The sequence below is a fragment of the Amblyomma americanum genome, chromosome 3, assembly GCF_052857255.1.
Source record: "Amblyomma americanum isolate KBUSLIRL-KWMA chromosome 3, ASM5285725v1, whole genome shotgun sequence".
NCBI classification, from domain to species: Eukaryota; Metazoa; Arthropoda; class Arachnida; order Ixodida; family Ixodidae; genus Amblyomma; species Amblyomma americanum.
In genome coordinates, this window is record NC_135499.1 from 122,785,254 (window position 1) to 122,809,538 (window position 24,285).

The following is a 24,285-nucleotide window of genomic DNA, read 5'->3' on the forward strand; positions in this document are numbered from 1 at the left end:
TTTGCATGCTGATGTTCTCAGTCATTTTGTGATCGCAGGACTTCGTAAGGCTCTGCATCATGCACGAGTGGGCAACACTCCTTTTTACAAGCTTAGACTGGCTGGAATCATACCTCATGATGTTTTTTTTTTGCACTTTTTGTATGATACCACCAGCAAGTATGGACAGGAGTTTCTTGTATTGGTAGATCAAAGAATCTTATCATCGCTTTTTCAGGTAGTTCATGGGTGAAGTAGAGGCCATCGAATATGCGTTTAAAAAGCGTGAGCAACGCATACTCGTCAACCGCGCCTACTTTCCCCGCACAGAAACAGAGCAAAAAATTGTCTACATATCGAAAGTATGCCAACACATTCCTGCCTTCCAGCTCTGGTTTGAGGGTGCGATCGCCGTTTGCCATGTACAGGTTCGAAAGTGCAGGAGCCAGACACGAACCAATGCATATGCCGCCTCGCTGTGCGTAAACTTTTCCTTCATACCCACATTCATTCTGAAACTTCGTAGCTCCGTAGCTGTCAATACTTTCCTGTACTGCAGAAATCACACCGTCTTGATGAATTCAATGGAACATGTCTTTAATGTCCACAGACAAGCACGTCACCGGTGTCCCTTACTTCAAGAAGCTGATGGCCTGCTCTGATCCTTGCACTACGTATGGGTCATCATAAGTCAGCTTAGCCAGTTGATCCTGCAGGTATCTAGCAACATGACTTTGCCACGTGTTCTTGCCTTCAGCGATCATCCTGAAGGGGTTGTCTTCTTAGTGCGTCTTTACCGAAAAGAATGGCCGCAGTGTGCGCCCCTTGCTTCCTTTCGTGTTTTTGCTACTGGGTCGTGGCGATGGCCACGTGTTTGATGACGGGAAGGTTGCATTGCCTAAAAACTGACGTTGCGTTATAAACGCATCTTCCGTAAGGAATAAACAGTTGTTAGTTTGCGCTTGTGTCGTGTGTGTATTGTCCTCTGTGTCGCTTTTAGCGCATATGTTCGCATAATGATGGACCAACTGGCCCCGGTATTAGCTTTACCACAATGACTGTTGGACTCTCTAAACAAACCTCAATGTGCCCCTCACATCCTCTGTTGCTGTCTAATTTAACGGAGAGAGACAAACAATCAGATTTTTTTAAGAGGCCGTTTCCTTGGTGATATGTGATAGCAAAGAGACATACCCAGCAATTCTGGACAAAACCATTTTTGAACGGGAAATAGTATACGAACGCAATTTTTTCACATATTGTAAAAGTTTACTATAACAACCACTATGCCAGTAGATCTCCCGTCTTACAAAAAATATAAGACGGGAGACATTTTTTGTTATTAAAGTTTTTGCGATCGTCGACAACGCTCCATATCGGCTTTCTATGGCAGTCTTAACTGCTCGATGCGAGCTATAGAAAAAGTTTAAAAGAAAGATTTTGCTACGCATAGGAAAAATGGACCATTACCTTCAACATTTCCATGACAGTGCTTTACAATTTTCCAATATTCAAAATTTTTGTCCGAAATCTTGGACATGAGTGGTGCGTAGAAATTCCACTTGCTAATCCTGGTAGATTGATAATTAGTAAAGAGATCGGCATGTTACGCCAATGAGCCACACAATGGCTATGGCGCTTCCTTCCCACTGAGCAAGAGGAGCTCAGGCGTTAAATTAGTTCATGGCTGTTGTTCTTTTAATGAGCAAAGGACAAAAAAAGCTTGCATACCATGTTTTTATTGTGCGTTAAATATCTGCACCTGGTCGAAAAAGGTTTGAAGAAAATATCTAAGGCGTGATCCTGAGTTTCTTTTTGATACAGGAAACATTGCTGATAATGTTGGATTTAACTGCGTGCCTTCCGGAATTGCACAATACATTGAGCGGATGAGTGCTGACGACATTAAATCGGCATTTTGGAGCCAACGTGAACAGTGCAGTACTGTGCATGAGTAACCGTACATTAAGCGAAGCGGACGCATCTGTGCACGGAATTAGAACGGGGTTTTCTTATTAACACTCAAAGTATATTTTTGGAGCGAAAAGCTCCACTTTTCGCATGCAAAGCTCAAGGTGAAATGACGCTCGGATTTAACCTCTAACTGCAGGCTCGCCGCAGGTGTGGCTGTGAAGTTATAGCACGTGACTTGTCGTAGCTGTTGCGATCGTTCCACCGCCGCTCCAACCGCTCGCTCTCGATAGTTGTGTCACATGACCAACCACGTGATTTGCTCTTGCTAAATAAAGGCCAGTGCCTCGCTGCCTAGACACCGCAGAGACATGGAGCCAGAATCAGCCAGTGGGACGAGTTCTTCGACTGAGCATTGCAGGCGCCGGGTTGCTTCTAGCGACCCCTACAACAGAGAGCGTCACGATGCCGCGTTTGCTAGAGATAAGTCGCGAAAGCGGGCTCGTTGAGTTGATGAAACTGATGAAGAACGGGAGGTACAGTCGGGGGCAACAGTCTGTGGACCAGACCACGTGTTCCTAAAACGGAGCCGATAGCTCCATTATTAACAGGTGGCTCGTAACCACACTTGTGGAGGTGAAAGAACAAAAATTTGACTTTCACCTCCACAAGTGTGGTCTCCAGCCGCCGGTTAACAGCAGAGCTACGGGCTTCGTTTGAGGAACACGTGGTTTAGAGACTTTTGTCTCCGACTGTACGTCTGGAGAAGCAGCGGCACAGACAACAAGGGTATCTCAAGTGGAAAAGGGCAGCGGATGCTGCCAATGTCTCCGCGCCAATATCGGCCACTGGTTCGGTTGCCTTTCGCTCCGTATAACCTGGATCAGATGAGATCAGCCACAGCTATTTTTTTCCTGGCTCCAAGACAGGAAAATAGCGCAGTCAAGAGGAGTTCCCACTCGAAGATTTCGCTATGAAGTGCCTAATCGGGATAAAATAACTGCACCACTGTTGAGTCGTTGGTAAAAGCTAGAGCGAACTTCCTTGCGTAGGAAGCGTCAGTGGTCGCTCCAAACGTAAGAAATTTTGCGAAACGGTTATGATGCACCACCTCTGATCGCTTTTAGAGTCTTCTACTCCATTGTGCTACTTAATACCTTATGCGATCCCCTGTATCCCATGCGCTCTGTTTGCATGCCAGCGTGATTGGGCAGGATCTAACATGTGCAAGCGTTGAGGCGCATGAAGAAATGTGGAACAGCTCCTTCTAGTGTATCCACGCTTTCATGAAGAGCACCGACTTTTCCTACAAAACATCAGGCAGTCATGGGCGGCGTCGTTTTCTGGTGATTTCCGAACTCTGTAGCTCAGCTAGGTCTAAAGGTTCCAGGGGTCACTTGCTAATCCAGCTAATCCTGGGCAGCGGAGAAGCTGCCCGAAACATCCTCGCACGGCCAGCACCACTAAGCCCACAAATTCTGTCGCACAGCTGGACATACATGTCCGCACAGTACTTTATTTCAATGTCCCCTATCATGCTGAACGTAAAAGCGCCAAAAACAAGGACGTAGAATTAGACACGCAACACGAGCGCTCACTTTCAACTGATGAGATCAGTTGGAAGTGAGCGCTCATGTTGTGTGTCGTCCTTGTTTTTTGTGCTTTTACCTTCAGCATAGAAGACCAACTCGCCCAAACTCGGCCTTTATTGGGTCCACTATCATGTAATCCTGACTCTCCAAATCGATACCGTTTTGGGGGCGTTTTCTGTACAATGTTTCCAATCCTCCCAGCACGTCTGTGGAGGGGAAAGCCTTTATAATTTAATAGTCCTCTTGACGCCTGAGTCGGGCCCCATATCACCACAATGCCGCTGAGCGAAATCGAGCAGCTCTGAACACGTACCGTCGATGGCGCCTCTGAGCAGGCTGTAGGAGCACCAGTGTCGCTTTCCTCCAGTCCTGTAGGCGCTAGGGCAGGACTCTCCCACCCAGGCGCCTTCGTGGCCGATGATGCTGCCCCCGTGGTGGTGCAGCAGGCTCTCCACTGACGACACCGCCAGCACCACTGGTGAGTTGGAAGAAAGAGAGAGAGAGAAAGGCGCCGTACAACGGCCCGGCTTTTGTACAGCCATAATTCACGCTTAGTATAATTACGCACGGCTCAAAGAGCAAGTTACGCGCCAGGAATGGCACTGTGCCCACGTTCGGTCGACGCGACCAGCAGCCCCAGAGGCTCTTCAAGGCTTTACGCATATGACAACACTGAAATCACATGTAGCTATTAATGCTTTTGCAGAATTTGGCTTCAATATAAAGCCGGCACTAATCACTCTGTGCCGTAAGATGGAAGTTAGTAGGGACGTCTAGGACACGTCGACGAGATTTTGAGGAATAGAATTTGGATCATTGTTCATGGGCTATCACAGTGGCGGACATTATAATATAATATATCATAAAACTAACCGAAGGGCATCTGTTTGAATCAGGGTGTCCGTATTGCTCAAGGTGTTGCCCAAGAAGAAGAAATATTTTAGCTTTATATGTGGCGTCCTGCAGCATTCTGCGCTCTGTTTAATTAAACAGAGATAATTTTAATGGAGACAGCTGCTATTGTGGGCGAAAGAGTGCATGCACTGCGGGTTGTCGAGCGTTTTGTCAATGTAACGTGCGAACCAAGTAGTGCAGAAATAAATTACCGAGTTAAGCGAACGAACTCTCGTTGAGGGGAGCGCTAGATTAAGGTCTATTTTACCTTAGGGATCGTAAAGAAGTGCCGAATAAACTTGGAATCTTAAAATCTTTCAAAATTCACTGTGACGTATGTACTGTCGGCCCTAAAGGTTTGCGGGATCTGAAATGCGTGGCCGAGTGAAGCAAAAGTGCATTGCAGCGCCATCTGCTGTTACAAAGCGCGGTGTCAAGGCTCACAGCACGCCTGCTGCGGCAGTACTGCGAGCGAGCCGCGAAACCATGCTCTGTGACGGCAGATCGCGCAGCCGTGAGAAGCACACACAGTGCAGAAGCCACTGGGGTTGCCAGCAGCATGTTTTAACTTCACCATTTAGTGAGTGCATGAAGGTAACTTAATGCGTGGCTCCTTTTGCAAGCAAGACTACAGAGAAAGAAAATCTGAGAGTCTATTGTCATTTGGTGCCAATACTTTCCTGTACTTTCCGATACTTCTACGGAAGTAACCTGCACCACGATAGTGTTCTGCTAACCGTTTAGAAATGGTCGCTGTTAGTGTTCCTGAGAGCAAATAAAACAAAGCCTACCGAACGGCTCTGAATTTAAATGTGGTTTTCTGACGGCTTCTGTGGCGTCGTACCGCATAGCAGCTCATTCCTTATCTCTAATATTAACGCTGTCGCGTTAATGGCCCGTTACGCAGAAAATCCAGCTTCTGCGGTGTCAGCATTGACAGCGATAAATGAGGTGGCATAGGGTGGCCGTGTGGAGCAGTGTCAGACCACTCGGCTAAGATGCGGCACGAGTGGAGGCATCGGCTTATAACATTACACTGCCAGACTGGATCACTGAGCCCTTAATGTATCAACTTTGGAGACATTTACTCTTTCTTTCCGACGAACACAGCATTTACCAGTGGAAGTCTCTGTACTGTTTTCAACCATTAAAAGGAGCAATTGGAGTGGTGGATTCTACAAGAGTCGTGTTCCTGTCAGCCTTAACAGCTCTTAACACTGGCTGCTTCCACAGACTCGTATTGTTCAAAAATTGGAATGCTTTTGGAGCATGTGCTCAGAAAGGCATCAATGCGCTGCTCTCTTTGATTTTTACTATAAATATAAACCATGAATATAAAATAAATCAGTCATCTGAGCAGTTAGGGATTAACTTCAAAAGGGAGGATTGTTGGGCCAGTTGCTTCATGATTCAAGACTGAAAATGGCGCGAAAAACGGGACAAGATAGAGAGAAGCAACACATACAGCAAAGTTAGAGATTCATTTTAAAGGAAAAATACAGCGCGAACAGACACGGCGGATGAAGAAGAGATGCACAACACCTCTTTGAGTTTTCTTTTTTTTCAGTTTTTTAGTTTGTTCCTCGTGTTGATGGCCTCATGTGATTGCTGGATTCGCCGTTTTTTCGGTCATTTTTACATATGTGTTTTGCTCCTGAATGAAATTTTAGTTGCGAGACTGAGCTTGTGTTGTGCATCTCTTCTTCGTCCGTAGTCTCAGTTCGCGCTGTATTTTTCCTTTAAAATGAACGTAACCCAACTAGACCAACTTTCCATCCTACTACAGTGAGGGATTGCAAAAAATTCTTCAAAAAATCCTTCCGCTCTTGCAGTAGCTTCAATTCAACCAATGCGTGTGGATGCGGATTAAGCTAACGCTGAAGATACGCAATACCACTTGAAACTCGCCGTTGTAAGCTGCTGTCAAGTTTTCGTCCGGCAGTAAAGTACCTGAGCAGCAAACCTAAATAACTGGAATGCACATGTACCGCCAACAGTAGCTGACAGCAGAGGATCAACAGGGGGAATGTGGTGGGGCTTGAGTGGCTCGTCGGCCTGCAGAACGTCGGTAAGGTTTTCCGGCCTCTGGATCATGCCGACTGCCACACCCTGCAGCACCTTGCTCAGAGCTACGGCGATTTTAGGCGCTTCCCAGCTGACCTGCGCCACGCCTTTCTCTATGGTGAAGACGCTGTCGTTGTCCCTGTGGGAAACCAAGTAGGAAAGGACAGGAAGGAGCTCGTTTAAACTAATACATGCGGATGAATAAAAGTCGACATATCCTGTCCATTTTTTAAAATATCATAACCCTTGGCGCTTCGTGGCATATCAACCCTTAATGACATCTAGGGTCCTTGTATCAGGCAAATGTATAAAGGCAGCCTAAAATTTTTTTATTATGCATGATTACATACTACTGTAGACAGTCTTGCTTTCAGAACCCAAGTTCTTTGTTTGCGTTTAGTTAAGAAAGGAGAGAATTATCAATGAGATGACTGTTCAGACAAAGGGCAAAAGAAAGCGAAAAGCTCGGTTGTTCGGTTGTATGGTACAGCTCATATACAATGCTTTGGGTAGGTACCACACGACAACCAATAGACAGCAATTTGCACTGAAGTAGTTCAAAAGCGTCTTAAAATTTTCAGCTTTAGCGGTAAATCATAGACGGGTGACCTAAACCGCTGTGGTCGCCCGAAGGCCATATGGAATTTTTCCGATGAGCGGCTGTAATTTTCACAGCAGTGTAGAAGTAGTCTGATTTGCTGGTTATTTTATGAGCTTGTAATGAAATTATTTTTCTTCATGTGGTTGTTAGTAATCTATAGAAAATGTCTTTCCGTTCTGCAGGGAGAGAGAGAGAGGAGCTCTTTATTCGGAAAAACAGATTTTAGCCGGCGTTTAAATCTGCTGACTTGCGGCTCTGCTTGGGAAAGGGAACATATCTACCATGCTCTAAAATGAGGTATGCTCACTTGCTCTCGTGGAATGAGTGGTGGAGCATGAAGAACAGCGCGCACATCTCTTTCTCCGTGAGGAGGCTCTTGTTGAATGCCATCGGCTGCTCCTCCATGCCCCGGGGCCATGGGTTCAGCCACGACTCCAGCGCCGTCTGCTCGCCCATGCCCCGGCCAACCCTGCTGCTATCTGTGACTTCGTATTCGCCGATTGTGAACCTGCAAGCATGGACCGCACAGCTTAGTTACACATCACAATACAGCACAGTCGCTGCCTATCGGCGCCGAACGTTTCTGGTTGGTTCCTTGTGAACCGTTCCACTGTTGTGCTCACACGACGCTGCATGCCTTCAACGGAGTGAATGACGTGGTCATATTTTCACAGGCAGTGCAGCCAGTTAATTAGGCACATGTGCTGGCTTGTCTGTGCCAACGATCAGCTGTTATTTCTAACGCGCTGGGTTCGTCCTGTAACAGGGAGGGAATGAGGCTTGACAGCGGTGGAGGCAAGTACGGAGTCAGTATCGAAGTGCTCTGCCTGCATTGAAACTCTGCGCCTGCGTAGAAGCAGAATAAGCACGAAAAATTGAGGCTGCCGGCTGCGACTGCTAAAAAGGGTGCCTCAAGATACACATGCAACGCATTCAAATTGAACTCGGCTAAGGACAGAGTATGTAGTCAAGAACAGTGCTGCGCATCGCTCCCGCAAAATGAATGTGTACACAAAAGTAAATGGACGACAATGTAGCGGTTGTCATAAGTGGAGCGAAAGTCACGTTGGCTGATTAGTGGGTTGGCGATCTGCGGGAGAGAAAAAAAGCGTAAAATGCGGCCAAAAGGAATTGTGCTTCGTCTTCTTGCTTTGCTATTGCGCTGTTTTCAGAACCGTACGTTCATATGCGCAGCACCAGAGGGATTGTGTTTAAGAAAGACTGTCCAAAAGAATAAGCAGCTCTCAGTAGACAGCATTCAGTCTCATTTTATCGCTGCATTCAGACTCGGTGCAAAAACAAGTTCAATACAGGGATAGCTATTTCTCAATGGTAAAATGAGAATGGTTAAGTATGTATTTTGTAAGCGCACTGCGATGAGTTCGATAACTGAGAATGAAGTGGATGGTGTGATGATGCTGAAACGAGTGTCAATTAAGATGATGACCTGCAATAAAAAGTGAAATGGGCCTGGCACAAGAGAGCACGAGACAGAGCAATATGCTTAGACAACCTCGTACTGCTGATCGCACAAATCAAAGGTGGTGTGTGTGTGATAGTGGAGTTGTAGGAAGCTAAAGTGTTGGTCAGTGTTCCCAAGACCACAATGACACTTATTGAGCAGTGTAGGGAGGCGCTTATGACACATAAGTAGCTAACAAAGTCCTCGAGACGAAGATTACAGTTTTTTCACACGCCAGGGATTTAGAGCTCCGGGGATGCTGCAAATGATTCACACATGGCCCAGATGCTGACTCTGTAGCGTGAGGAATTTTCATCATCCATGCACATATGCGTGGCAGGGAGTTCGCAGTGCCAGCGGGAATGCGGAACTTGGCCAGCAGGCACGACAGGTCAACCACAGGTATTATCATTTGCGGAAAGGGCAAATGAGACTGTTTTTTTCCTGGATAATTCGCTTCACCGTCACAGTCCTTATGCCGTAATGAACAACTTCCGGGTTGACCGATTAGCCGATGACAGTTACCGCGGTTGACCTAGAATTGGGGAACGTGCCCAGTATGCTGACGTAATTGTGCGATTACGGTGACGTCATCTTCGGTAATCTTGCCTTAGAGTGGACACCGTTAGAGCTCCTGCGGCTCATGTACTGACCATTCACATTAATATCAAGGAATGCTGAGGAACTTGAACTAAATGTGTCCGTCCATACATTATTAAAATAGCTCTTTTTATACGCTGAGGTCCATCATAGTTTGATATATAGGCGCAGTTCTCAGAAGTCCTGTAATGCTGTGAACCTAGAAAGACTTTGGAGCATGCGAAAGAGAGGACCAGTCTTTTTGTTTCACTATTCTCACCAGTTTAAGAGTAGCGCGGCGATGTCAAAAAGGTTTCTCTCCGGGTACGCCATCTCTATCTTCTCCACCAAGTCCACGAAGTAGCCGACGCTAAAGGCTATGGGTGCGTCACTGTCAGGTGATGTGGTTCCGTTTAGTCGCATGTACTTCGGACACTTCATGCTCAACGCTCTTTGCAGTGATTGCGGGGTGTCCGGAGCTTTAGGCAATGGCACGCTCACACGCTCTTCCATCGTTGGATAGAAGGCGTCTCGAACCGACTGGAATTCAACTGCAAAGAAATAGAAACAGAAGATTTCTCATTTATTATGCATTAGAAGCAGTTGCAGCGCATTACATGTATCTAGGAGTTGCTTTTTTGTCATTTGTTCAGGTATGCTCACATATCCATCCTTCCTGGACAGCAACAACTGGCGCTATCTGCCAGTAGTCAATCGCATATGACTGAATTGGAGTGTTTTGATTTATACCCTAGAGAAAACTAAAGGCTCCCGTGAAAAGGTGGACGATATTGACACAGACGGCCCACTCTTCCTATGCGCTGCAGAATCGGACTTATAAAATGCTTTCTACACTAGCACAGAATAGTTTTGACGGCCATCGGAAATCAGTAGCGAGTACCAAACATTCGAAATTCCCGCGGTAATATTTGATGCTCAGTGCCCTTCAGCATTTAGTAGCAGCGGCACCAACAAGAAGCGCTTGTACATATTTCCTGGGCTTGATGTTCACTATAGGAAGTTGAAGGCTAGTCGCGCGTTCAAATTCCCGACGACGAAATTTCAGGCAGGCGAGAGTTAATTTAATAGATTCAATAACATCTTTCAAATGTGTGTCGCTTTCTTGACTAGGCTAGCAGCTCTTGGCACAATTAAACTAAGTAAATACTGATAAACCTTAACGCAAACACGTAGGTGCTGCCCGCTTCGTGACAGGCAAATATGACTTTTCAAAACAACCCACTGTATTTCTAAAAATCTTTGATGGCCTGTGCTCCAAATAAGAAAATATTTCTGTTTACGCTATTTTACAATGACTCTAATTAGAGAACAGGCATCATTATATATATATATATATATATATATATATATATATATATATATATATATATATATATATATATATATATATATATAAATCGAGAGGACGATATATATATATAAATCGAGAGGACGGTTACCGCTGCGTGAACTCATTCAGTGACAGTTGTTGAGGCATATATATATTTTTACGTTATATTAAGGTAAAGAATATGAAAGCGACTTTCCATTTTATTTCATGGTAACCAACCGGTAACGCATTCTTACGCTGTAGCAATACTCTCCTCCTTCCATGATAACCCTCCTCCTCCTTTGGTTGGTTCCCATGGCAAACACCCACCTGTTGCGCCTTTTTACGCCCTCGCCGTACCTTCCTGCTTCCAGGGTAAACATGCTCCAGTTGCGGATTCTGAAACACGCGTTGTACACTTTTACTTCCACGGTAACCACCCTTTTTGTGACTCTCCATGGCAAGGCTACTACTGCTACTACTACTACTACTACTACTACTACTACTACTAATACTACCTCTAGCACTACTATACTACTACTACTGCTATTACTATTACCACTATCACTACTACTACTACTACTGCTACTGCTATAACTATTTCCACTAGCATTACTACTACTACTTCTACTACTACAGTTATTACTGCTACTATTACTACTACCACTAGCACTACCACTACTACTACCACTCCAGCCGTCGTGGTGGCTGAGTGGTTATGGCGCTCAGCTGCTGGCTCGAAAGACGCGGGTTCGATCCCTGCTGCGGTGGTCGAATTTCGATGGAGGCGAAATTTTAGAGGCCCGTGTTCTGTGCGATGTCAGTGCACGTTAAAGAACCCCAGGTGGTCGAAATTTCCGGAGCCCCTCACTACGGCGTCTCTCATAGCCTGAGTGGCTTTGGGACGTTAAACCCCCATAAACCATACTACTACTACTCTACTACTACTGCTCCTACCACTCATACTGCTACTAGTACCGTAAAAACACGCATGGGGGGGACTCAGATGCGATATCGGTAACCATCTCATGTTATACACTGTTCCTTCCGCAGTAACCACAATCCGAGTGGTTCTAATGGAAACGTACCTACCGTTTACGCCGATGACTACAACATACTACTACTACTACTACTTCTACTACTACTACAACTACTACTACTACTATACTACCACCAATACTACTACGACGCGAAAGTGAGGAACGGTCACTTATCAGCTGTCGCTGTGAAAAAAATGGCTGTGGTTTAGCTCTGGTTAACCCTAGTTGAACTGCTAAAGCTTCGTTTCCTCGGCACGTCGTCTACGCAGCGTCTCATTCCGACGCTCTCAAGAACTCAAACTGGTCTCTTCCGCAGTTGAAGAGTCACTCCGGGAAGTGGCAAGACTTCTAGCCGCATCTTCGTTACAGCTTTTCTCGAGTCGTGCGGCGCGTTATTCTGACGTCTCTTGAGCGCGTTCTCTCTTCCTCGCTTCGTTTTGTCGTTGTTTCGTCTCTTTCGCGCTCTCCATAACGACTACAATACACTGAGGCGAAGCGCATATATATGCATACTCCCCGCGAGGCGGCAGCTCCTCTCCCTCTACCCCAGCGGAGCACATCTGTTGGAGCGAGCGGCGACGGCAGCGGCGTCAACGGCGGTGCCATCTGTTGGAGCGCTGCTGCGGCGTTGCTAGGCAACGGCGGCTCAAGGTCGTTCGTCGGCCAGCGCATACGGCACATGGCATACGGCTGCCTACATACGGCATACGGCGCGACGAGCCGAAATGGCTCGCTGGCTGGCGTAGTAAAGCTTTCGCTTGAAAACAACTTATGTATCTGTAAATAAAAGCAATACAGTAAAATCAGTGAATACAATTGCAGGACGAACCTATCTATTCAAGTAGAGTTTTTTTGCAGAGGACAATACATGTGTGGCCTGCCGCGGTGGCGCAGTTGTCGTGGCGCTAGGCTGCTGACCCGAATGGCGCTGGTTCGATCCCGGCGGTGGTGGTGGAATTTCGATAGAGGCGCACTCCTAGAGGTCCGTGTACTGTGCGATGTCAGTGCACGTTATAGAACTTCAAGGGGTCGAAATTTCCGGAGCCCTTCACTACGGCGTCCCTCATAGCCTGAGTCGCTTTCTGGCGTAAAATCCCCATCAACCAAACCAAACCAATGCATCACTGGAACGGGCCACCTTTATGTTCTGGCCCATATTTGAGAAAATTTCTGTGCGAATAATTTCAGTACTCGTTTTATGTTTTCTTACGCTTTGTCCCTGTTCCTGGGCGACTGCGTGACTCAAGGAGGCAGATATCGGAGATTAACAATTGCATTCGTGTAATTCTCTTCTTGTCGGCAGAAAACGACTCGAATCTTATTTGTTCTCTAACGATGTTTCTTTCCTTACTTCTCCTTAAAAAAATGATGCCCGTCCTATGTATCCTAATAAATAAATAAGTAAATAAATAAACGCGCCTCAAGCATATAAAATCAGCGACATAAGCACCCAAGAGCTGCATGTGTTCAACGCAGACAGTGAAAGTTCTCAAAACACACCACAGTTTCTTTTTTTTTGCCTTCCCTTACGATAACTAATTCCTGGTGTCTATAATCGGGAGAATAAACTTTTGGAACAAGAAGAATAAATGCGTTCACTTACCGTCATAATTTATAGTGACCTTTGTTTGGTCTGGAAGCTGGCATCCAGGATCTACGCACGAGATAAAAGAAACACGCGCGGCCACTAAATTTATTTTCTGACTCAACCAAGCTGAGTCACATTAGATTTTGCGCGTAATTTCCAAATGCAGAGCTACAAAACTGGCAAAAGAGAGCCCCAGCTAACAAGTAACGCATGAGTTTCGGTTTTAAATGTGAGACAAAAATAGGACGGCGACTCAGTTCACTAAGGACAACATCTAAAAACACGAAACAGTTATGAAGGAAGAAAAGACGCAGAAAGAAGGAGGGGGGCTCTCGAAGAAGCGGCAGAGTCCTCTTACCCGTACACTCCATGAAAGGTTCACCGGCTTTCCTTGGCAGTGCCGTGACGGAGAACTGGAGGGAGTGACAACTCGAGGCTTCCTCACTGGCGCAGATTTTCTTGACGGTGTATCGAATTGCCTTGACTGAATGTGCGGTGATGACAAGAGAAAAAAAGCTAATGTTAAAGCGAGCCGTTGGTATCTGCCTAAGTATAACCACCTATCTTGAAGACGCGATACATGTAAATGGAAGCTGAACGTTCAACGACTGTAGTTGTAGATGTTTATACAACTCTCTGACTTCTGGTTGGCTGAAATAATTTAGCATCTTCGTGCATTTTGAGTAAAATGTTCCAGTCAAAAGCCGCTGAGTAAGCCTTGCGTTCTTCGATCCGAAAAAAACTTAATTCGGTTAATTGATACATAAAGAGATTTTACAGCTACAAGCAAGAAAGTAACTATGGGAACGTTAGTTTTAAAATCTCGTTGATTGATAAAAACTTCGAAAAATTGCAGTATTATGAAAACGACTTTTATAACGAAAGAAACTAACTAAGTGCAGAACACGCAAACGTAATTAAGACGCTTGAGAAAACACTGCAAGCGGAACAAATCGGCATTTAGTAACCTATGTAAAAATTAATGTCATCGTTGTAACCATAGTACTGAATTGTTAAGTTATTGCTGTGAGAAAAAAGACAACAGGAAAAAAACAAATTTTTTGTAAATTTTTTATAGACCTAAAAAATATCGTGTGTCCTTATCCTATAACGTAGCCCCTGAAACTTGGAAGCAGCTTTTTTTTTAAATACTGACCTTTACTGCCAGTTTCTTGACAGAGGTCGCTGTAGGAAGTCATCTTGGTGCCGTTGGAGTTGAGGCGGTCCAGGCACACTTTAATAGGCAAGTGCTGCGACTCGAACTGAACGACAGTTTTAAGAAAGAAATCTTTCAATGCCTTTCCACTCTTTTTATATATCCTCCTGAGTCCAGGAAGGTCAACAATGTCGCCAGTTTTCACCAACGTTTCGGATATGACAATTCAAGCCTCAAGACATGATATAAACAGCTATTCTTGCTTTCAGAAATTTGTATGTGCTCTGAGGAATGCGGAATATGAAGAAAATCATGAAATTTCTGAAGCAGAGGGGAAACTCGGAGCTTGCGTCGCTCAGATGTGTGCTTATGCACTTTACTGGCCCTTTTCACGTGTGCCAAATGCACTTTACTGGCCCTTTTAACGTGTGCCAAAAAAACATCCTCGCACTGAGTCCCACCGTTTTGAGAGCTTCAGAAAAGAGGGGGAACGATACGACTTGGAGCGTACTAACAAGATTGCAGCACATCGTCTCAGAAAAAACTTTGAACGGTACTGGGCCTCCTTCCGTGAATATGGTGCCTAGGTTGAAGTCTCCCAATATATTGAACGAATTTTTTATTGCAGCCTCTCAGGAGGATAAACACTGCGCATGAGTGGTATTTTATTAAAACACACCACCTAAAAATATATATTTCCAAAATCTTGGATATCGTTCAATACTTTCTTTATGAAGTGTCATTACTTCAAGAATACAGCTCTTTTAGCTGCAATTTCCGGGAGTATCAGCCGAACACCTTATTGAAACCAGAGTGGAAACGGAGGCGAGACTCAAGCCGAAACCGGCGCGAATTCCTGTCCAAAAGGTGATCACATGAGATAAAAACATTCTATAGGGGCCCGAGCTCCATTGGAATCTACGCCGGCGAGAACTCATGGTTTACAAGATGACAGAGGAAGAATGCAGAAAGCAAATGGACACACATCATTTTTATGTTTTTAGCACAGCTTGAGCCAAATAATTTGAAATTACCGAAAAACATAAACAGAAATAACAGAAGTAAGACGGTAATCATACTGTAACATTCAGTGCCCGAGGAAGGTGGGCGAAGTGCCCCGGCTGCAGAGCCCAATGCCGGACGGTGAGCGGTGCTTGAAAGTCTTCCAGAGCATCAGACACATGAGCGACTGGCGAACTCTGGGAGCACTCGTGACAAATGATGCTCATGGGAGCTGCGGGCAAATGCGGTCAAAACTGTTACGTGCAGTAAAATACTCATTGAGACATAACCGATAGCGCTCGGTGAAATAATATGTTGCATCTTTTCCTTTTGTAGCACTTTTGCAGGACCCACACAAGAAAGGAAATAATAGCCACTAAAGGACATCATAAACGCCGTTGGGCGGGTGCGCATTGTTCATGGTTAAAGCGCTAAGTCACCATGCAAGTGTCAGCTAAGTTGAAGTGTTGTTGGTAACAGATTTACGGGAGAAGAAACGGCATGTAGCCTCACGCCACCCTTAGTGACTCAATTATGTCGTACAATCCGCCACGGTGGTTAAGGGGATTTGAATTTCGTATAGTGATCCCAACGTTGCGGTGTCGAATGCCTGCTGTGGCGGCCACATTTCGATGGAAGTAAATGCATGAACGCTTGTGTGCTGTGTGATGTCAGCAGAAGCTAAATAATCCCAGGTGGTATAATCTAACCAAGGGCCCTCCGCTATACGGCGTCTCTCACAGCCCATGCGTCGCTTCGGGAAATTAAACCCTTAGTTTACAGTTGACGTACCTGGTTCACAGAGTAGCTAATCACGTGTTATTGCGTTGCCTGGTGCCTTCAGTTCAAGCTGGCTGTACTTGTAAGAGTATGGCTCTGAGGCCTAATTTAAATATAACATGATACCCTCAGCCATTTCCCATATAAAATGAATACTATAAGCACCTTGAGGCACGGACAAACAGTTATTTTTTGTCCATTGCCGCACCCCACAGTGTACTGCCTGTTCCTGTGTCATTGTGCGCCAAGTTTTTTATGTGTAGAGCGGACACGTGGCCGCGGTGGCTCAGTGGTTACGGTGCTCGGCTACTGTCAGGAAAGACTCGGGTTTGATCCCGGCCGCTGCAGTCACATTACGATGGAGGCGAAATGCTAGAGATCCGTGTACTGTGCGATTTAAGTGTGCGTAAAGAACCCCAAGCGGTCGAAATTATCCGGAGCCCTCCACTACGGCGCCCTTCATAGCTTGAGAAGCTTTGACACGTTAAAGCCAGGAAGCCATAAACTATAGAGCGGACACGCAAACTCCGCATGAGGAGCAAATGGCGAACCTTGGCAAACCTCTTCGGCGAGCTCGCGCGATATCTGCCTCAGCAGGAAGTCATCCATGGAGTTTGGGATGAGAACGACAGCGTCTTGGGGGCCTTGCTTGAAGGCGCGTAGGATGTCTGCTCTAGGCCCAACGGTGAACACCTTCAGGTCTGAGAAGAAAGCACAGCAGCACACTGAGAACCGTCCAAATTCGCAAAAAAAACAACTGAAGTGTACAATAGAGAAACTAAAGAATCGACGGACATATCTTAGGTAAAGAAAACTTGTGCGATTCAATCACACGCGCAAAAAACGTTTAAAAGTACACAATTCAGTTAGGGAAACATTCCTCTACGTTTAAAAAAGGGGGGTTAAATGGAACAGGTATCTGCATAGTTCCTCATCAATACACATATTTTTCACTGCAGTTTCGGTGGTCCTTCACCGCGACGTTTCGCAACCTTCCTTGCCGCTTATATGCGGTTATTCTGAAAACGAAAAGCAAGGCGCTTTTAGTAAAATTTCAGCTGACCAGGTTTCTGCTCATCTTTGGATTTAGTGCAGACAAGTGTGATCATTTCTGCGATAGTAATATTTGTCTGGAAAAAGTGGACCTCATAATGGAAACTGTAGTCTAAGGGGCGCTTCACAATTTTGTGCGAAGAGCGTTTTTTATTATAACAGCATTACACTACTTAAACCGGACGAATGATAGGCCGAACGGCGCAGTAGCTCATCGGCTCTACTTTTAAGCAGAGAGTGGACTGAGAAAACGCAAGCAGAAAGTGTTTATGAGGGGGAAAGAGAGAGCGAGAGGCTCTTTAGGAAGGAACTGAAAATTTACGAGGAAGGCACGCACTGCTATGTTATTATGTGTTGAGGAGACGTTTTGGGAGAGAAAAGGTACAAGGGAAGTGATCAGAAAATAAAAAGAAAACATGTAAGAAATAAATATACGCGGTCGCTGATTTGTAAGTACAAAACAGAAGAATGCGGTGACGTTTAAAGCTACAACGAAGTGCAATGCTCCTGCGTGAGACCAATACGGGGGGTACTCAAAAAGGTTTCAGTCTTTGTGTGTTCAGCTTTCGATACCTAAGCGGTATCGGAAACTGTTTGTAATCAAGGTGTTAAATAGAAGACGGTGGCACGCAGATTACAATTAGCGAGGAGGGCTACGCAGGTGTCTATGTTTTAAGCGTGGGTCATAGAACGAAGAAATACATAACGATGAGATGCCAGGCTCAACAGCTGATCCATTTCTTCTAGGGCATATTTTTTTCCTATTCAGGACACGCCAGATTTCGTGAAGAAAATCATCCTGAAGTTCCGAAGCTTTAAATCTTTTCAAGCAGCTTTGTCTGTCTTTTCATTGCCCATAATTCCATCGTGCGTTGGAATCTACTGGAATTGTATACAGTAGCCTGAGACGCTGTGGCCAAGTCATGGAGGTATCCAAAGTTGAGGGAGGCTGGCCGACGGCTAGTTTTCTTAAAAAGGCTTGAGAGACTTTGTAGAGCTGTTTTGTAGTCTGTGAATGTTACCAATCATCCAGCTGTTCGGCGCAAGATATAAAGGGCGTTTCAGGGAAGACCGATACTAGGTTATAAAGGTAAGTTTTTTGAGGTAAAACGGTTGCTTCTGCGGCACAGAAGTACCAGCGTTGGCGGGCGGCAGAGAAAGGATGAATCACGTTATTAGTCACATGGTTAACTAAATTCTAGTTGTTAACTTTTCAATTAATACAGATAGAAATCTAGTTGGAATGAGATATTTGTAGCAAGTCATTAGCAGTTGCGATTTGTGTTTGTAGGATTTCGAAAGTGCCCTTATCCCCCGTGACACATATATCGTTGGGTAAATTTTGTCAATTTCACGGGCAATACAATAATCACACTGGGGCGGTGAGCGGATGGCGACTTCGACTTTTGCACATGACTTCACGCTGAAAATGCTACACTACATTCTCTGCCACGCCACAAATCGAGCTGCGAGCAGCGGCGAGCACCACAGCCTGGCCAGGACAAAAAAGATGTGGAAAGTGCGCCATTAGTTACGTGCACCAGTGGGCGTCACCTGGGGCGCAGCGCGGGCGCGTGGTTTTCTAATAGCGCGTGAAATTGCCTAAATTGTTTGAACCATTGCACCAAGTTGTTGCGGCGTTTAATCTCTATTTGCCATCAGGTGCATATCTGTAATAGTTAAAAAGTTTATTACTGTTAAGTTAACTACGTTACAAGTTAGCGCGACTGGCGTTTTCTTCTGAAATCCGACAATGGTGGTATTGCTATGCCAAAAATCTATCTTTTCACCGCGCAAACCCTAATATTTAAAAATTTGTCATGGGCTTTGCTGGAGTATCTGGTATAATAGAGCGTCTTTTAAGCCATGCAGCCCCTCCAGTGTGAAAGACGTCGTCTGCTGAAGGCGATAGGAGAGCATTTTTCATGTACAGGGCACAGAGAAACCGCAAGAGAAACACTCTTTACAAGATGAACCGTCGGCAAAGATTTAGGTCTCTTGCGAGCAATCTTCAGCTATAGCAGCTTAGAGTAGTGACGCGTATGCCACACGGTTATCTTCACAGATATCAGGCAATAACTGCGTGATTACCTGAGAGAATCCAGAGAGGAAAAGACGGCAGTAATAATTTCGATGGCTGAGTAAGAACTGGGAGGCGTAGAAGTTTCGCGGGTTCACCAAAGCCAGATCAGTTGTCGGTTATTTGAATGCAATGAAGGAGCGCTTGTTGCCTTGGAGTGAATGCCATAGTGGTGAACACGAATTGTCTCCTAGGAGGTGATGACATCTAGAGGTATACACACCCGGCTTCTTCTACAGTTCCCGATGAAGGTGATCCCTCTGAGAGGCCGATATAGACTCGAACCAGCTTCCAGGAATAATTCGCTTCTGTGAGATACTGGTTAGGGAATCGGCAGGGAATCACGCAGTGCTCCTTCGATGCAAGTGTTTTGAAGTAGTACCATATAACGGATGTTGATGCACCATATGTGTTCCCGCCCTACACCTGAACATCTCCGATGCAGCAGAAAGTTTCTCACGAAGCTTCTTAACTTGAGGTGACCATGAGAGATTTCTACAGATCACAATACCGAGGAACCTCTCAGTTCGAATGAAGGAGAGAGGTGTCCACCCAGCAGGCGCGAATTCGGTGCATTGGGTTTTTTTGTGAAAGTCACTGACACTTTTCCGGCGAGAGGCGAAGATTCCGCGGTAACCAGGTGTGTCGAGATGCTGAGTAATGCTCTCTCAAGGCGCCGCTGTGTTATGCAGCGCGAACGTGGCGAGCTCCAGATGCAAAAGTCGCTCGCATATGGCGTCCCTGTACTGCTTGCTGTAGGTTCAGTTTAATGTGAATGATATAATGTTAAAGAGCAGAGGGTTGAGTACAACTCCCCGTGGTACGCCTTCCTCTACAAAATGATACGACGTTGGGCGATATTCAGTACACATCAAAAGTTGCCGTTATATTTAAATAGTTGTCGATCCACTCGTACAGCTTCCATACGAGATCAAGATTTCTCATAGGCGCGAGTATAGCATGAAAAAATAAAACATAAAAAACAGAATCGAAGGTGGCCTTCATGTTGAGAAAAAGTGCAATCGGCGTGTGTTCACAATGAAGGCACTCTTAAAGGGACCAGACGAGGGTTATGATGTTGACAATCGAGATCTGTTTCGCCGAAGCCAGCTAATTTCTTCAGTACGCACACTTCGGCTTTAAAGGAAACAGTTAATCTTTTGTACATCATCCCCTCTATTGATCATGCAAGTGCGGGTAAAAGAGGTGCTCGTTATGGCATACATGACGGAAGCCAACAGCCACTGTAACCAAGGTGCATAGGGGGGACGGTGTTTTTAATTTTGTACTTTTTCTTCAGTGGGAGATTAATAAAAACAGAAGAAAAACAACCACATGCTGCCGGTAGGTACCGAACCCACGACCTCCAAATGTCGCGTCCGGTGCTCTACAAATTGAACTACGGTGAGTTCTGTCCAAATTGCTGCTTTCCGGGGTATTTATGTATAGTGCAAGCGAACCATGAGAGTGTTCAGCAGCGCCACTCTCGTCATAGCGGCGGATGTAGTACGTCCTGTATTACCACGAGTTCCACGTAGGAACGTAGTCGGACGGTGAGGGCGGAAGTTGGGCGAGAACCCTGTTATGCTGCCTATTGCATCAAGGCTGCAAGATTCGAGGCCCTTGTTAAACTATTAAGCATATTGTCTGTTGGCTTCCGTCATGTATCCTCTGTATTAATTTACGTGCTCAGCTTTGTACAGCTTTGTGCCTGAAAGGTGCTTAGTTCACTGCCTGCTTTCAGATCAGATCGGGCACGATTTTTTCCAGCTTCCACTTCTAAAGAACTTCACCCCTCATCTAGGAAGAACTAAAGGATTCACAGCGACAAAGGAAACAATTCGGGGGCAGACGAGCGATAATCTCTTAGCTCAATTCGTGATATCGTGGTGACGTGTGCTTGTTTTTTTTTTTCGGAAATAGCTGTCGACAGCTCTTTCATCGTGGAGGACAAATATAACGGTGGCGTTGCAGCCCGCGATAGGTCATTTTGATGGTTGGCCGAGATTGTCGTACGGCTGGAGTTCTGGACAAAAGTCTGTGGTATGCTTCAAGCTTCTTGTAGTGTCTTAATTCCGCTAACGAAGAAGTGCGCAGCAAAAGTGGAAAGCTCTGGGGGCTGCTTGAAAATACCTGTAATATTCCACAAGATTTTGGTTAGCGGTTGACACGCATACAGCGTAGCACAGTCTAGCCACATTTGTCGACTGAGATTGGCCAAGTAGCCCCGGGTGTGGCGTTGTGCCCACCGGCAAGCGCGTAGGTTTTCAATGTTTTTTGTGCGCATGGCGCTTTTTTCGGCTCGCGTCCGAATAGAACGCAGCATTTCAAATGCCTCGTCATTTGATGATATATTGCAGTTTTTAGCTAAAATGGCCAGTTGTTTCTAGCCTTGTTCTGACCTGGGCGGCGCAATAACTGAAAAGTGCCCACCTAGGGTAGAAACACCATTTCGATAAGCAACATGGGAAATAATATTTGTTTGTTATTGAAGCTCGGACCCCGACTTAGTTATACTGTGGGATGGAACCCTCACTATATATCCAATGGCTTAGTACTAGTGGGAACTAGTGATGACAAGTCCCAGTTGATGATAAGCCCGCACAGAAGCCCATCCTAACGTCTCCTTGAAGGCTACGCTTGATTATGGACTTGATTTAACAGTAGATCCTTGGCTAGGGGTAAAGAGCGTTTGGTATCATCACTGTTATGTTTGAGCAAATTATTTTATTCACAAGCTTCCAGCAAGACGGGGCTGACATTGATATAAAAACCAAAAAGTAATCCCAAAGCACAACAAGAGAGAAAAAAAGTATTGTGGATAAATGCAGGGCAGTGTTCTTGGGATGGTGACAAATATTACTCCGTACAAGGTCCCAAGTCACCATTTTCGGCGGAAAAAAATGAATCAAGAAGCGAAAACAAATGAAGCGCAGCTTCTAAAAAAAGAACGAAAATCACAGACGTAAAAAAATTGGTTTAATCTGTTTCCCACATACTCGAGTATATCCGTGCTACATTAAGAATAAAGAAACTAAAGGCAGTTCACATAATAAAATGCACACAGAGACAACGGTAGTGAAGAGAGCAGAGTTGAGACACAGCTAATAACTAGACACAGACTCACAGCTAATAAATATTAACAGCTAATAAATATGGTACTTGGGCCCATAGGAGCTCCTTACCGTTGTGGTCTCTGCGAAGTTGTTGAACCACCGTATGCACGTCCTGTACGGTCGCCCTGAAGGAACTGAATTTGAAGTAGACGACCACCTGAGAGCAATAGTTCAAATTGGCCCGTCAGTTCGGCAAATGCGCAGTCAATGCTTGGCCCGTGAAAGCCATCAAAATGCTCAGAGTATCACACTGTGCTATGACTATTTTGCTCACATTTTGTTAATAATGCCACTTCACACTCTTTGTACGGCACTGTATTAATTTTTATACCACAACACAAATCTTTTGAAGCATCCCCGGAAGTTTGTTCAACCGTTAACATTTGTTCCAACAAGTCCAGTCGAGAGCCTTGCCTCATCTTAAGGGATTTTTTACCCACTGGCTATTTTCACCCATTCTGGTGATAGGCGGGACGCATGACGTATATAATTTGCCTTGCATCCTCTTCATTTTCGTCCAGTTTATGTTCAAGACGTGAGCAATTTAGTTTATCTATACGTAGATGTGTTGCGCTAGAGAGAAATTACTGTCTTAATTTCTTCCTCGTGAAGTCTGTATAATGGAGGGAAATATCTTCTTTCCTTGAATGGTACGTTCTTTTTTCGCAAGACAAGCCCCTTTTAAAATAGATACCAAAAACCGCTGCGGAAATGAGAGCCAAATGAGAACTATGCAATAACCATAAACTGATTTTGATGCGTCCATTCGTCTTTATCCCGTGTACGAAGTGTAGCTTATGTGCATGTACATGTAGTAATTATGTCTCGTGCGAGATAAGCGTGAGATGTGCAATTCCTTGAGCATTTACGAATTTTCTTCGATTTTTTTATTTGATCGTCAATTCTGCGTTTTTCTTCTGCAAACCTTTCAGACGTGGATACTTTTTGGCATACTCATAAAGACACACTTTACATCTTTCGAACTCGTGGTCACTTCTTGTTCCTGTGCTCTCATAACGACAGGAGTCGCTGGTTCCGAACAAAAGATGCAATGACTTTATCGCGATCACGTTGAGGGTTCCGTTCAGCAGAAAACCATGTCGCCGTCGGCGGCGGCGTGAGCGAAAGATGACCAGAAAAGGAAAGCAAGTGGCTCACGTGCCACCTAGGTCGGGCGACCTTTTGATGCCATCACAACCTGCCCATTATGACAGGTGAACTTCCTACTGTGGCAGGTGGTAGTTAAATTAACGACTGGTCGTCGCGAACGGTAGCTCGAGAAGAGCATCCTGGGTCGCACAAGCCCTACCGATGGCTGTGTTTGGTTTGAAAGAGCCGCCTGCCGGAACAGTGGCGCATCACCACTACGCCAAGGGTGGTACGAGGACTCCCCGCGATCAATGAATGCAAAACAAAGAAGTACAGCGTCTGCGAAGTAATACTCAAAGAGGACTCCAGGCTGCTGCAGGGACCCATTAACGCCATCGCGTCATACCATTGAGGCGGAGCTTAAGATTCCCCTCAAGTAATTTCCTACATTAGAACCACCAACATAAAAAAAAAAACGAGAGAAGTGGTGGAAAGAACTCGTATACTATTGAGATCATTTATACGTGGATCTAAATCACGATCAGCAGCTCTTGCTGCCGCAAAAGGTGTAGGCGGAATATTTATTGTCCCGTCACGAAAGGAGTTCATAGCGCAACCATGATGCATATATCTGGAGAGGATCATGTTGCGAGAAAACTGTGCTTTTAGCAGCCCTCCTATTGCCTGCTTATTCCCTGTCACCTCAACCCTATTTCTGAACTCTGTGCGTTAGAGAAAACATATCTAAACTTGCCTTAAAACTCTCAAGTGGTGAGATACCTTAATGTTGCTATGCAGCAGAATGTAGCCTTTTGAGGAGAACATGGGCTGAATGGCGGCGAGAGGATAGTTCTCGACAGTCAAACACGCCGATTAAACGCAATGATAGCGTGTCACCTCTCTTTCTAATCTTCTTCAGTTAGGCGTCAGAGCACGGCTGGAACATCATGCGAAGGAATGCGCTAAAAG

General features: G+C 45.3%; 1 protein-coding gene across 1 annotated transcript in view; it reads right to left on the reverse strand.

Moving 5' to 3' along the window:
* LOC144124080 (uncharacterized) overlaps positions 1-24,285 on the reverse strand; it is an 85,199-nt gene that overhangs the window by 36,456 nt on the left and 24,458 nt on the right. Inside the window, exons 13-22 of the mRNA XM_077656746.1 lie at positions 22,297-22,384; positions 16,530-16,679; positions 15,276-15,430; positions 14,197-14,302; positions 13,399-13,524; positions 13,056-13,106; positions 9,363-9,633; positions 7,349-7,549; positions 6,365-6,579; positions 3,796-3,957 (exon numbers count right to left, since the gene is read on the reverse strand). Coding sequence (XP_077512872.1) covers positions 3,796-3,957; positions 6,365-6,579; positions 7,349-7,549; positions 9,363-9,633; positions 13,056-13,106; positions 13,399-13,524; positions 14,197-14,302; positions 15,276-15,430; positions 16,530-16,679; positions 22,297-22,384 — 1,525 coding nt within the window. The remainder of the gene's footprint in view (positions 1-3,795; positions 3,958-6,364; positions 6,580-7,348; positions 7,550-9,362; positions 9,634-13,055; positions 13,107-13,398; positions 13,525-14,196; positions 14,303-15,275; positions 15,431-16,529; positions 16,680-22,296; positions 22,385-24,285) is intronic.